This window comes from Ursus americanus, chromosome 15, assembly GCF_024610735.1.
Source record: "Ursus americanus isolate L20-20 chromosome 15, mUrsAme1.1.p, whole genome shotgun sequence".
NCBI lineage: Eukaryota > Metazoa > Chordata > Mammalia > Carnivora > Ursidae > Ursus > Ursus americanus.
In genome coordinates this window covers 8140656-8154430 of record NC_142141.1, presented here as the reverse complement: position 1 = coordinate 8154430, position 13775 = coordinate 8140656, and the positions used below count along the sequence as shown (strand labels likewise).

Genomic DNA, 13775 nt, shown 5'->3' with positions numbered 1-13775 from the left:
AGAGTAACACAAGGAGAGATGATGGTAAAAATATTGAATAATACTATGGAGGCCAAAGTGCCCAGAGGCAGCCACATGAAAGACACAAACGGATGAGCCAGAAGACCCTCAGCATTTACCAACTGACATGCCAGTGCTACCTCCAGGCAGACGTCTCCCTACCCTGGGTCCAGGAGCACTCTAACTGGGAACTGTGAAGACACACAGGGAAGAGCCCCCCCGCCCCCATTATAGGGGACAAGCTGACAGGCAACATAGTGACCCTAGTGGTGTCTATTGAGTACTTCCCAAGGCAGGAATAGCCGGAGACCACTTCAGGGGCTTGAGACAGTGGCTTTTTAGCAACTTATATGGGAATATTTCAATACTTAATAGTCGTTAACAGCCATACTAGTGAATTGTAGCAAAATTGCAGACCTGAATCTATGATTCTTAGAAAAGCGGACACTAAAAGCTTCACTTTCTGTGTGCCTTGTGGAAAGAGATTTCTACAATTTACCTAAACATAGTTCCAGATGGATTTCTTTAACCTGCACTTGAGGCTTTGCACGGCCCTTTTCTATGCAGTGTGTTGATTTCACAAAGGTTGTAATATCTCCCAAGTTACCACAAACCTGCTTTGTTTATCTTTTCTAGCATGTTCCGGGAATTTGAGGAGACCACAATTACTTGGGCAAAGTGTCCTAGAAGTAACATGATGAAGATATTGGAAGGAGGCAAGACTGGAGGCAGGGAGCTCGAGTCCAAGTTTCAGATGAGGATCTTGACAAGGTAGCAGCATGGAGGAGAGGGGAGATCTAAGAGCTGTTTTTGAGATGATCATAAAAGGGAGATTAAGATGAGTCAAGTTTCTAACCTGAGCAAAGGGGAGAGTGATGATACCACTCATAAGTAGTCATAGTGTTTGGTGGCTATAAAAGGGGTCTCACCTCTCTGGCCTCTGTTTACTTATTAGCAAAATGGGATAATAATGGTACCTACTTCATAGGACTACTTTGAGGACTAAAGGGGATAATGAATGTATAATGTTAATTGGAGACTGGCATGCACTAAGTGTTCGGTAAGTGTTAGCAATTTTTTTTCTTCAAGAAACAGGCTTAGAAAATTTAAATAATTTGCTTCAAAGTACACAGTTGGGTAAGTGATGGAGTTGGGATGCTAGCACATCAGTTGGAGCAAGAGTCTGGTCACTTTACCTGTTACATAGGATAGGAAGCATCAAAAGGACAGGTCTGGGATGTGACTATGATGATGAGCTTGGTTTTGGAAATGGAGACATAAATGTGAGTTGGGGAGAGGAGGTCCAGGAAGAAGTTGGACGCATAGATCTTGATCTCAGGAGGGTCTTGGCCAGAGAAGTCCTTGTTCTTCACTCAGAGTGTGAAATTATAGTCATGAATAATGCACTACCTAATAGCCAGGTATCTGGCTTTGATAAATAGCCAGATGGTGTTTAATAAAACTGTGTGACCAAGACAATTAATTCTTTGAGAGGTTTTAGTAAGATTTTTATATTTGACCATCAGTCTCACTTGCTAAAATTTTTCATGATGCCATATAATCAGTAACTATAATAAAAAGCCTATATTTCAGAAATACAAAAACAGGGGCGCCTGGGTAGCACAGCAGTTAAGCGTCTGCCTTCGGCTCAGGGCGTGATCCTGGCGTTATGGGATCGAGCCCCACATCAGGCTCCTCTGCTATGAGCCTGCTTCTTCCTCTCCCACTCCTCCTGCTTGTGTTCCCTCTCTTGCTGGCTGTCTCTATCTCTGTCGGTTAAATAAATAAAATCTTAAAAAAAAAAAATACAAAAACAATATGCTAATCTGTATGAAGTTTAAAGATTTCTATATTAAAACCACTCCCTTAGAAGTTTATTAACCTTATTCAAAATAACTTCCTAAACTTCATCTTGCTCAACTACAAGCATTTTTTCGGTTCTTTTAATGTGTTGAATAATTTGTTTAATATATGTATAAAAGATGCCTACTTATGTTGTGTCACAAGCTGAATGGGGAAAATATCTTCAATTCTCCTCAAATCTCAACCTTATTTACCTTCTGACATCAGCACCTACCCTTAGCCCCCCACCAAGTACTTTATAATACTGTTGATGTGGATTTGTCTGTGTATATTTAGAAAACTAAGATGAAAAAAATGGGCATCTTTTAGGTCACTTGGCCATGGATTTATGAAGATGATAGAATTGTGTAGAGCAAGGGATGACAAACTATGGTTAATTGGCCAAATTTGGCTCACCAGCTGTTTTTATACGGACCATGAACTAAGAACAGTTTTATATTTTTAAATAGTTGAAAAGAAATAAAAAGAAGAAGGATATTACATAACATGTTATATGAACTGCAAATTTCATCGTCTATAAATGAATAAAGTTTTATTGGAACACAGCCTTACTCATTCATTTACATATCAGCTGCTTTCATGCTATGATGGCAAAGTTGAGAACTTGCAACAAAGACTTATGGTGGTTTCATTGCTTTGCTGTGCTGTTCAGCAACCTACAAATCTTGAGTATATGGTTATAACTCCACAGTGTTTCAAGTGCCATGAATATTTCTGTACAGCAATATTTTATTTTTATTTTATTTTATTTTATTTTATTTTATTTTATTTTAATGACCAGTGAAATAGCCATCATGTCAGAAGAAGAGGAAGAAGGAGAAGAAGGAGTAGAAGAAGGGAAGAGTAGTGGGATCCAAGTGTCACGGTGTTAATGCACAATGGTGTGTGGGTTATTTTGTTATTAGACAGGAAAGCAGTGTGTTTACTATGCAGTGACGCAACAACTATGCTAAAAGAATACAGTATAACAGAGGAAGCACTCATCATAATACTCTCAACCACAAGAAAGCAATGGCCAGAAAAATTAGAAAATTTAAAACAGAATTTGTCACCATAGTATAATTTCTTCATGAAGATATGTGAGACTGCAACTGAAGTAAGTATCCAAGTGGCTCATTTACTACTCACATGAGGAAAAACATCTATTGATGGTGAGTTCTTCATGTTTGATTGTAGCAGCAGATGAAATGTGTCTGAGAAAATAAAGTAGTTTAAGACCATTAGCCTTTTGATAACAGTGGTTGCCTGAAGAGTTGAAGACATTGGGAGCTACATCAATAATCAATAAAAACAAGGCAAATGATTTCTAGTGGTTTTCCTTGTCTCTTGATAAGTCGACTGAAATCACCAATACAGCGCAGTTGTTATTTGATGAGTCAGTGCTGAGTTTGAAGTGAATGAAGAATTAGCTTCTATAAATAGTCCATGTGGAAAAACTATCGGCAAAAATATTTTCAAAGACAGGGAGGAAACATTAAGTCAGTACAACCTGAAGTGGAATCTGCTAAGATGTGTTACAACTCTTGGTGGTAAAATATGTGTGGGACAAATAAAGGTTTTTTGGATCAATTTACAAAGTCTATGCTAATTTATTCCAATAGTCATCAGAAGGTACTTTGTAAAAAGTATTTGAATCTATCATGTGTTATTGAACCGACTGTATCAAAGGTGAATTTCATTAGCTTTTCTGGACTTAACCATTGTCTGTTTTGTGACCTTTTGTCAAAAACAGGAGCTGACTTGCTTTACCACCTTATAGCAGTTCGATGTCTTAACAGTAATAAGTCACCAGTGACTTTGAGTTCAGGGTTGAGACTGAAATTTTTCTTAGTAAGAAGAACAGCCTTCAACCCCAAATATTGACCAGTGGATGACTTTGGAAATTAGCTGTTACTGTAGATGTCATAATGATTCCTTTTTTTTTTTTTTTAAGATTTTATTTATTTATTTGAGAGAGAGACAGAGAGAGTGTGAGCTGGAGTGGGAAGGAGAAACAGAAGGACAGGGAGAGGGACAAACAGACTCCCTGCTGAGCACAGAGCCTAAAGCAGGGCTCGATCCTTGGACCCTGAGATCACGACCTGAGTCGAAGTCAGATGCTTAACTGACTGAACCACCCACGTGCCTCTGTCATAATGATTGTTAATGGATTCAACCAAAATTCAAAGCAAAACAATGATTATGTACAGAGCTCTGTGATGAAGTCATTTTGATGACAATTAATGTTTAAATCACAAGTAATGTCAACCTGCTTTAAAAACTTCCTGTTCTGTCAAAACTTAAAACAAAAAGTGAGATTTCCATTACTACACAAATTTTCAGTGAACATATTTTCCCAACTCAAACTATAGTTCCCTCAATGTTTTTCAGACCTCAATACAAGTAGAAAAGAAAGGTTTAAAATTCAAAATCCATTTAACTGAGCAATTGAGGTGTTTCCATATAACCTTCACCTGGAAGTGATTAATCTGTAATATGACATGCTAAAAGGCAAAAATCAAGATAAGATTTAATAAAATTCTGTAAATGCCTTCCAAGCAATGAAAATGCTTAACAAAATCTTATGCTCATGGATTGATACCAGTATTTGACCATACCTTCCTTTGGGAGTTTTACCAACTGTGAGACATAACCAACTACAAAGTTTAGAGGACACACACTCCATACAAGACTAACCTGACTTTTGACACCAATTGCAATTTTGGGGTATTCCCCAAACCGCCATCTGTATCAATAATTCACTAGAAGGACTCACAGAGCTCACTGAAAGATGTTATGCTCAGGTTGCTATTTGTTACTGGGTAAGATACATATTTAATTCAATCTAGGGAAGAAGTACATAGAACAGAGTCCAGGGAGCTACCAAACCTTTCTGTTGTCCTCTCCACACGGAGCTAGGATTTGTTACTTTCCTGCCATTAATGTGCAATGATATGTGTGGAGTATTGCCAACCAGGAAAACTCACCCAAACCTTAGTGTCCAGGGTTTTTATTAGGGCTTTCTCATATAGGCGTGATTGATTGATTGCCCAGATAGTTGATCTCATCCTCCAGGTCACCTGATACCATGTGTCCCATATCACATTGTCTTTCTGGCATAGTCAGGCCCTACCCTAAATCATATTTTTAGACTGCTCAGTAGGACCTACGTTTCCTAGGCAAACCATGACATTCCAAGGGCCTAAGACCAATTCCCAGTAGCTGAGGACAAATATCAGACCTCTTATTGGGCAAGATTAATTCTTCACTACATACCACCTGTGGGAAAAGACATTTTCTAAGATGAAAACCGTAAAATTTCATTACAGATCAACATTGACATAAATATTTGCAATCAATTTTGATTAAAGGGAACACTCATTTTTAACTCCACTGAGGTGAAATGTGATCTCCCCCCAAAATGTATTTTCTCATTACTAGACCTAATCACAAATGAATATACTCAATTATCAATATCAAATTTTGAATTTTATCAATAAAAATGTGGAAATTCGTTATCTCTCTTGCTATGTAAGTACCTACATAATATCCTGAATTTGCCTATTGGCCTGCAAAGACTGAAATATTTACTATCTTATCCTTTACAGAAGAAATTCACCAACATCTAATATATAATCTGATTTGTAATACTGCTGAGATCATTAGTTTTATGAATTAACTTGGTGAGAGGACAGATTTAATTATTCAATCAAGCACCAATGTAGGTGTTGCTGTGGATGCATTTTGTAGGTGTAATTAACATCTACAATCAGTTGACTTTAAGCAAAGGAGACTATCCTCAATAGTCTGAGTAGGTCTGACCCAATCGTTTGAAAGGCCTTAAATGAGCCTTCCTTGAAAAAGAAGAAATTCCAGCTGTGTGGACAGCAGTTTCAGCTCCTGCCTGAAAACGTCTAGCCTGCACTTCCTGATGGCCTTCCCTATGGATTTGGTATGTGCCTAACCAGCCCCACATTCACATAAGCCAGTTCATGGCAATATATTTCTTCATGTTTATATACCTCTCCTACTGGTTCTGTTGCTCTGGGGGAATCTTGACTGATTGAACTGCTCACTACAAAAGGTACTACCTAATTTGTGCTGCTAGAAAACCCAAAGGAAATACCTTTAGATAAAATGAAATTAATATTTTGCCCTACCTGTCCATCAGCTGTGACATTGCCTAATCTATCTTATTGACTCTAGTGTAAGGCATACAGAGATAGTGAGAGTTACGAATAAAGAAAATGTAGGAAGACTTTAATTCATTCTTATCACCGTGGGTCAAAGAGACATTTTTGTTTCCTGATAGCATCTGTTTCCAGAGCAAAAATGAGATTTTTCCAGAAAAATATCTTCATTAGCCTAACTCAAGGACTCTTTTCTTGGGGCCACTGTTGCGGGCTCTCAGGGCACCCTTACCTCCTGGCATTGTTGGTAAATCCTGTGCTTGTGTACTTTCAGAGGAGAGTTTTCTGGGCTTTTATCAGATTTTCAAATGGGTCTGTGGTGCCAATAGGATAAAAACTGCAAATGACATCCTTTGTACCTGTGTATTTAACTCTTACGTGTCACCCGCTGTGTCCATGATCTCCTCTAATCCTCACAATAATCATATGAAGTACATACTAGTATCCCATTTCACAGATGAGAAAACCAAATCTTAGGAAAAAATGATAGTTTGTTCTACTGGCATGGCCGATAAACTAATAGAGTGTGGATTTGAATTCACATCAGATACCAAAGCTCATGCTGGAGAGCTGTGGGAGGGAGTTCTGTTCAGTCACTAGGCTGTTATCCAGGAACTTCCTGCAATTGTGGTGGTGGCCTGGGTGGCCCCAAGTACCTGCTTGGCGTCTGCCCACTTTGCTGGGGAGGAGTAAGTTGGAGGTGGCCCCCAAGCTTTACTGAGGGCCTTCTGGCCTTCTAGCTACTAGCTTTCCAATGTGCCCCAGCCCAATGGGCTGGAGGAGGAGGAGCAAGGTGCCCTGGGGAGAGGAGGGCGGGCCCTGAGAGGGAGTTTGAAAAGAGGAAGGAAGTGGGGCCGGCGGAGGGCCTAGCCACCCCCCTGGCTGCTTCCCCACAGGACGACGTGAGGCACCCGCAGCTCCAGTGGCCCAGCCATGGCCCCCTGGCGCAAAACTGACAAGGAGCGACATGGCGTGGGTAGGTGTGGGCATGGGGTCCCCAGCAGGGGGAAAGGCAGGTGGCCTGAGAACCTCGCTGGAAGATTCTGCGGCAGCCGGCAGCCGGCAGCACGGGCACAGGTCGGGAGCACTGACCCAAGGTCCTGGGCTCAGTGACTTCCTCAGCTTGCTTTGGGGCCAGCTGGGTGGGGAAGAGGAGGCAGGGGGAGAGGAAAGTGGGCACCCTGTTCAGTCGGTTTTGCCCAGCTGGTGCCCTCTCCCGCTGGGCACAGACTGCTGTCTCTCCCCAAGCCTTCTTCATCCCCTAGATGGGGTCCAGCCCAGACTGTGTGCCACAGTCCCAGTGTTTCAAAGGGTGGACTCCATTGCCCCATGTAGACAGTTGGCCTCATGGAAGGAACACCTGCCCTCTCCCCTGGCCTGGTTTGGCCCGGCCTGGCCCAGCATGCTTTCCTCCACCCCTGTCCAAAGCGACACCCATCTGCCTGCTTCTCCTGCCTGTTTCTTCTGAGTCAGATGATCCCTGATTTTGTAGATGGTCCAGAGGGCTGTACAGGCTTGGGGTGTGGTGTTGGAAGGCGGAGTCCTTCACTTAGCCCTAGAGAACCTCTGGGGAGAAAGGCTCCTGCCAGGTTAACTGGGGATATCCAAGAAGCCAGCTTCATCAGCTTCAGCCATCTAAGCTCCCAGAAGCCTCTGCCTCAAGCTCAGGGGCGGAAGTGGTGGCTGGGGGAAGGGAGACCTTAGGTACTGGTACTCTTTCTACTAAGTGGCACCCGTGGTGCAGCCTCCGCAGACTCACTGTGGTTTTCAAACATAAGTGTAAATTTGAAAACTGCTGTGTGGTTTCCTACACAGGCAGATACCAGACACCACCCCCAAAGATGAGCACTGAACAGGTCAGAAGTTGGAGGACCCAAGCACCGAGACAGAGAGGGAGAGAGAGAGAGAGAGAGAGAGAGAGTCAGGGAGAGAGGGAGAGAGGGAAATTAGATACAGGGAGTCCCAAGGCCACTGTTGGAGAAACACTGCCCTGGAGAGTTCAACATTTATCTATTCACTTGCTAGGCTCTAGACACTATGGAGTGTTTTAAGGTAAATGGTCTCCATCCAGAAAACAAATAATCTATACACTCGAGGGGGCTCAGTTTCTCCATCTATAAAATGAGAAGTTTGAGCTAAAACCAATAAGGACCATGTTTAACTTCAAATCTTCTCTAACTCTGGTGCTTCCACCTGGGGGTATTAGGCTGAAATTCTTCTCAAGGGAAGGCGGGGACTGTTATATAAGGCAGACTATTGTAGGTGGAGAGGACAATGTAGTATATAGGAGAGGAAAGCTGGACATGAAGGGCATATCCAGGAGAGAAGAGAGATGTTCCTTTCACCTGGTGGGAATGGTTATGCTTAGAGTAAGCTGGAGCCACATTTTGGAAGGCTATAAATGCCAGGCTAAGAAATTGAGACTTCTTCCCCTTAGGCAATGGGGAACCAAAGAGGGCTTCTGAGCAGGGAAGAGGCATGAACAGATTTGTGCTGAAGCCAGTGTGGAGAAAGGCTGGGTGGACAGAAAGGCAAAGGTGCCTGGGTGGCAGACAGGGGACAGTATTTGTCCAGGTTAAGTAGGTCAGTAAATGGGGGAGATTGAGTGGTGCGGAAGAGTCTTACCCTTCATCCCAAGGGCTACGGTGCATTCCTGCTGTGAAGGCCCTGTGGTATAGTGTGAAGGTCGTGGGCTCTGGTGACAGACTGACTGTTCTTGGATTCCAGTTTCTAACACTTTCCAGCCCTGTGAGCTAGACAAGTTACTTACTCTCTCCAGACCTCAGTTTCCTTGTCTGTATAATGGGGATAATAATAGCACCTGCTTCCCAGAGTTGTTGTAGAAGTAAAGGAGTTCATCCACATAAAGTGCTTAGAACGACAATTATGCAAAGCAGTCCTCATTAGATGTTATCAATTATCATTCTTAGACTTTGTCCTCTGCATGGGGGTTTAGCTGAGGACATGACATCACAGGATGGGACAGAGTTACATGGAGTAGGGTTCCCACCCTCCCTAGCAGAGGAAATCCTACTTAGGTGGTCAGGGATTGGGAACTCTGTTAGGCACTAGGCCTGGAGGCTTCTTGATCTGATGGTATAGCTGACATTTTTCATGCCTACTAAGGAAAATTCTATTTCATAAAAGTTCAGAAGGTCTCTGATCCTCTAGGGATCCCGAGAGCACTTAGAAGGTGCCTGCTCATCAAAGAGGTTCTCTTTTCTCAAGATGAATGCTGGACTCTTTCTCAGGCCCTGGGTGGATGGAAGGGAAAGGCGAAGTTTAGGTTATGATGAGATGGGGGTCTGGAATCATGGGACAGAAAGAATAGGGACCTAACAGTAAGGAGTCTGGATTTTAGTTCCGACACCATCACTATTTGCAGACAGACCTATCACCTAGTTTTCTCAATGTAAGTCTAGGTATGAAATTTTTCTATTTTAAGGTGTTCTATTTATGAAGACCATTTGAGATAATGAGTATAGGGGCTTGAAAGAAGACAGAGAGAAACATATAACTGATTAGTGGGTTCTCAGAATATCTTCAGAATCCCAGCCAGGCCTAAAACACAAGGAGAACCTGAGCTTTGCTTTCCTATTTGTTTTCCTCATCAGTGCTGGTGTCATTAGCCAGCCTTCTTCTGGCTTAATTCTCAAGGACTGCTTGTGTCTGTCTGTCTCATGGGCTGGCTTTACACAAGACTGCTTCATCACCAGAACCACTGGCTTCTTTCTCATCTTGTCTGGTGGGCAGCCCCGGTGACCTGCATATAGATGCCTTGTCAGATTATTTTTCCTTCCTTGATGGAGCATTAACATGTAATCTATTAGAATTACAGAGAGTTCCAGAAGTGAGACAAAACAGTTCGACTATGAAGTAAGAAAAGGCACAGACTGCCTTCGAGGAGATGTGTAAGGTTAGAAGCTTGGGCTATGAAGTCAGAAGTGATTTCAAATCTGGGCCTGTTTCCTCATCAATAAAGTGGAGGTAATAATGATAATGTGGGCCTTGTGAGACTGTTGTGAGGATTGAATGGGGTAATGCATGAAAAGCAGTTAGTAATGTGGTTGGCTCAATGAAAGTTAGTGAATAAGGTCAAGGGGCTACCTAATAGTTGCAGAGCCAAATGAAACACAGCATAATGCACCCTACAGATTCAGGACAGTTATGCCTTTGTATAGTGTGGTGTTCGTAGTTTACAAGACCCAGTCTCATGCAATATCTTTGGCTCCAGAACATCTCTGGGAGGCATTATTTTCATTTTACAGATGAAGAAACCAAGACCTAGAGTTCACATAATTTGGAAGTACTTGGGCTTGGCCTTAAATTCAATTGACTTCAGACCCCAGGTCCTTTGCACCACACAAGGAAGGAATCCAGGAGGGGGGACATCATAGAAAAAGGCAGGATGTTGGAATGTATGTGGCATTGGGTCAAACAATAAATATTCTGCTTTGGTTTTAGTAGATGATTGCAAGAAAACAAAACAAAACAAAACAAAACTTTGGAGAGGTAGATAGCAGCCAGATTGTGAAGGGCTTTGAGTGCAAACCTTGTAAATTTGGACTTCGTTCTGTGCACAGTGAAATTTTTGAGCAGACATGTCACCTATAAGAATTTAATATAATTAATTGTGAGAAGGGCAGCGATGGGACATAGAGGTACAAGAACAGAAGTAGGTGAAATTTACTTGTCCCCTGACTGCCTGATTAGTTAACTCTGAAAGAGTCCACTTAAAATTAACATTTCCTTTGGCCTTTACTATCTTAATCCTCTCTTAGTCTCAGTGATGAGAGCTTCCATGTTGGAGGAGAGAAGGGAGAGCAGAAAAGGAGGAGGTAGAAAGAATAAGTAACAGTGTCAGTTAAGAATAAGTGTGATGGGGGCCACTCCAAAACAGTGGCTTAACCAAACTAGAAGTTTATTTCTATCTCAAATAGAAAGCCCAGAAATGGTCCATGAAGAGATGGTAGAGTGATTAATTTTCTACTGCACTTCTTCCTTGGCACGAGGCTTCTGCCTCCTGAACCAAGCTTGTTGCTCAGGCTCCAGCTGTCAGGTCCCCCTTCCAACCAGCAAGAAGGATGAAGGGAACAAGAAGGGCATGGCCTTTTTCTTTAAGGATACTTATCCGAAGGTCCTCTTAACACTTCCTCTTGTATCCTATTGGCTAAAACCTAATCACATGACTGAACCTAGCAAGGGTAGGTAGGAAATATAAGTCTGTAATGTAGGCAACCATGCACCCAGCTGAAAATTAGGAGAGCCTTTCCTAATGAAGGAGGGAAGAAGGATATTGGGGATGATATATTAGTTTGTTTAGGGCTGCCATAAGAAAATGCCATAGGCTGTGTGGCTTAAACAATAGGAATTTGTTTTCTCACAGTTCTGGAGTCTGGAAGTCCAAGACCAAGGTGCCAGTAGGTTGGTTTCACTCTTTTTTTTTATTTTTTATTTTTTTAAATTTTTTAAATGTTTTTTTATTATATTATGTTAGTCACCATACAGTACATCCCTGGTTTCTGATGTAAAGTTCAATGATTCATTAGTTGCGTATAACACCCAGTGCACCATGCAATACGTGCCCTCCTTACTACCCATCACCGGTCTATCCCAGTCCCCCACCCCAACCCCTGAAGCCCTCAGTTTGTTTCTCAGAGTCCATAGTCTCTCAGGCTTCATTTCCCCCTTCTGATTACCCCCCTTTCTTTATCCCTTTCTTCCCCTACCAATCTTCCTAGTTCTTATGTTCCATAGATGAGAGAAATCATATGATAATTGTCTTTCTCTGCTTGACTTATTTCACTTAGCATTATCTCTTCCAGTGCCATCCATGTTGCAGCAAATGTTGAGAAATTGTTCTTTTTGATGGCTGAGTAATATTCTATTGTATATATGGACCACATCTTCTTAATCCAGTCATCTGTTGAAGGGCATCTCGGCTCCTTCCACGATTTAGCTATTGTGGACAATGCTGCTATGAACATTGGGGTGCATATGGCCCTTCTCTTCACTACGTCTGTATCTTTGGGGTAAATACCCAGTAGTGCAATGGCTGGATCATAGGGTAGCTCAATTTTTAACTTTTTAAGGGACCTCCACACTGTTTTCCAGAGTGGCTGTACCAACTTGCATTCCCACCAACAATGTAGGAGGGATCCCCTTTCTCCACATCCTCTCCAGCAATTGTTGTTTCTTGCCTTGTCTATTTTTGCTATTCTAACTGGTGTAAGGTGGTATCTCGGTGTGGTTTTGATTTGAATTTCCCTGATGGCTAATGATTTTGAACATTTTTTTATATGTCTGTTAGCCATTTGTATGTCATCATTGGAAAAGTGTCTGTTCATATCTTCTACCCATTTGTTTTCATTTGAGGGCTTGGCTTGCAGACACCTGCCTTCTCATTGCTTTGTCCTCACAGGATCATCACTGTGCATCCTCACCCCTTGTGTCTCTTCCTCTTAGAAGGATACCAGTCATATTGGATTCGGGTCTCACCTTAACAGCCTCATTTTAATTTAATCACATATTTAAAGACCTGATCTCCAAATATGGTTACATTCTGACGTACTGAGGATTGGGACTTTGACATACGGATTTGTGGCCTTAGGTGGGGACAACAGTTGAGTCCATAACAGATGACCCATGGTCTGTGGTATGACATTCAGAGACTGTAGAAGAAGGCTTCAACACCAGGCTTCTCAGAGAGAGAGTGAGGTTAGAAAAAAGTTTCATTTACCCTGAAGCTGATCCTGCCAGGAAGGATTTGTGTGGGAGCTTCAGTGATGCCCAGAAACCTCTTCTCTGTGCAGGTTGTCTCTGCTTATGGGTGTGTACCTGTGTGTGGAAAGTATTGGTAGTGCCTTCTAAGAGCTGTAAGGGAGTATCTGTTCTATGCCCCTCCCTAGCTTCTGGTGCTTTCCTGGCAATCTTTGGTGCTACTTGGCTTATAGAGACATCATCCCAATCTCTACCTCCATCTTTACAGGATGTTCTCCCTGTGTATGTGTCTTTCTCCAAATTTTCTCTTTTAATAAGGACACCAGTCTTCTTGAATTAGGGTCTGTCCTGATGGCATCATTTTCACTTGATTACCTCTGTAAAGACTCCATCTCCAAATAAGATCACACACTGATGTACTGGGGCTTAGGACTCTAATACATCTATTGTTTGTGGGAGGGGCACAGTGCAAACCATACTAGGCTCTGCAAAAGTAGAGAGAGGGTCTTTTCCACATCTTGCCTGGGGGATACAGATGAATCTGAGATCGCCTCCACATTCAGGAATGCAGGTGGTGCTGTTGCAGTGCAGGACCCTGGACAGAGCTGGTCCATGCCAAAATGGACAGATTTGGAGTGGGCAGTGGGCGCTTCAGTCTCTTGCAGCACAGAGTCTTATTAAAGGAACAAAGTCCAAACTTGTTCAATTAAAAGGTATGTGGTGCATATGTGTATGTGAGGAGGCAAGTGGTATATTTTAAGGATCAGGAGAAATCAAACAGAAATCCAGGAAACCTGAAAGGCAGGCCTCCAGAAAGGCCTGAATGAAGGCGGCCCTGGAAACCTCTGCCTTCCCTTTCATGGCAACCCAGCTTCTCTTAACACATCAGTGCTGTTCTCCTTGCTCTCTTCTCCAATTCCTTCTAATTCCATCATTCCTTCATAACTTCGATATTCTGAGAACACCATAATAGTGGCCCCAGAAGGCCACTCACCCCAACTCTGAATGACTCTGCAGTTCAAG

The 13775-nt window shown here is 42.4% G+C and overlaps 2 protein-coding genes across 7 annotated transcripts in view; both read left to right on the top strand.

Annotated features, from left to right (window-relative positions):
• The window catches only part of SPDL1 (spindle apparatus coiled-coil protein 1), a 50203-nt gene extending 46801 nt beyond the window's left edge, over window positions 1-3402 (top strand). For 2 of the 5 annotated variants that reach the window (XM_045792083.2, XM_045792078.2), the window contains 2 exons: window positions 637-771; window positions 2173-3402. In XM_045792083.2, coding sequence (XP_045648039.2) covers window positions 637-771; window positions 2173-2308 — 271 coding nt within the window. In that variant the 3' untranslated portion in view covers window positions 2309-3402. Of the gene's footprint in view, window positions 1-636 lie in introns of all 5 variants that reach the window. The other 3 variants (XR_006778545.2, XM_045792077.2, XM_045792082.2) reach the window with 3 other exon arrangements.
• Window positions 3403-6890: 3488 nt separating this feature from the next.
• DOCK2 (dedicator of cytokinesis 2) overlaps window positions 6891-13775 on the top strand; it is a 409258-nt gene continuing 402373 nt past the window's right edge. The window contains exons 1-2 of one of the 2 annotated variants that reach the window (XM_045792087.2): window positions 6911-7008; window positions 9863-10019. Coding sequence is in view for 1 of the 2 variants with exons in the window: in XM_045792086.2 (XP_045648042.2) it covers window positions 6966-7008 (43 nt within the window). In the remaining variant the exon portion in view is untranslated. Of the gene's footprint in view, window positions 7009-9862; window positions 10020-13775 lie in introns of both variants that reach the window. The other variant, XM_045792086.2, reaches the window with a different exon arrangement.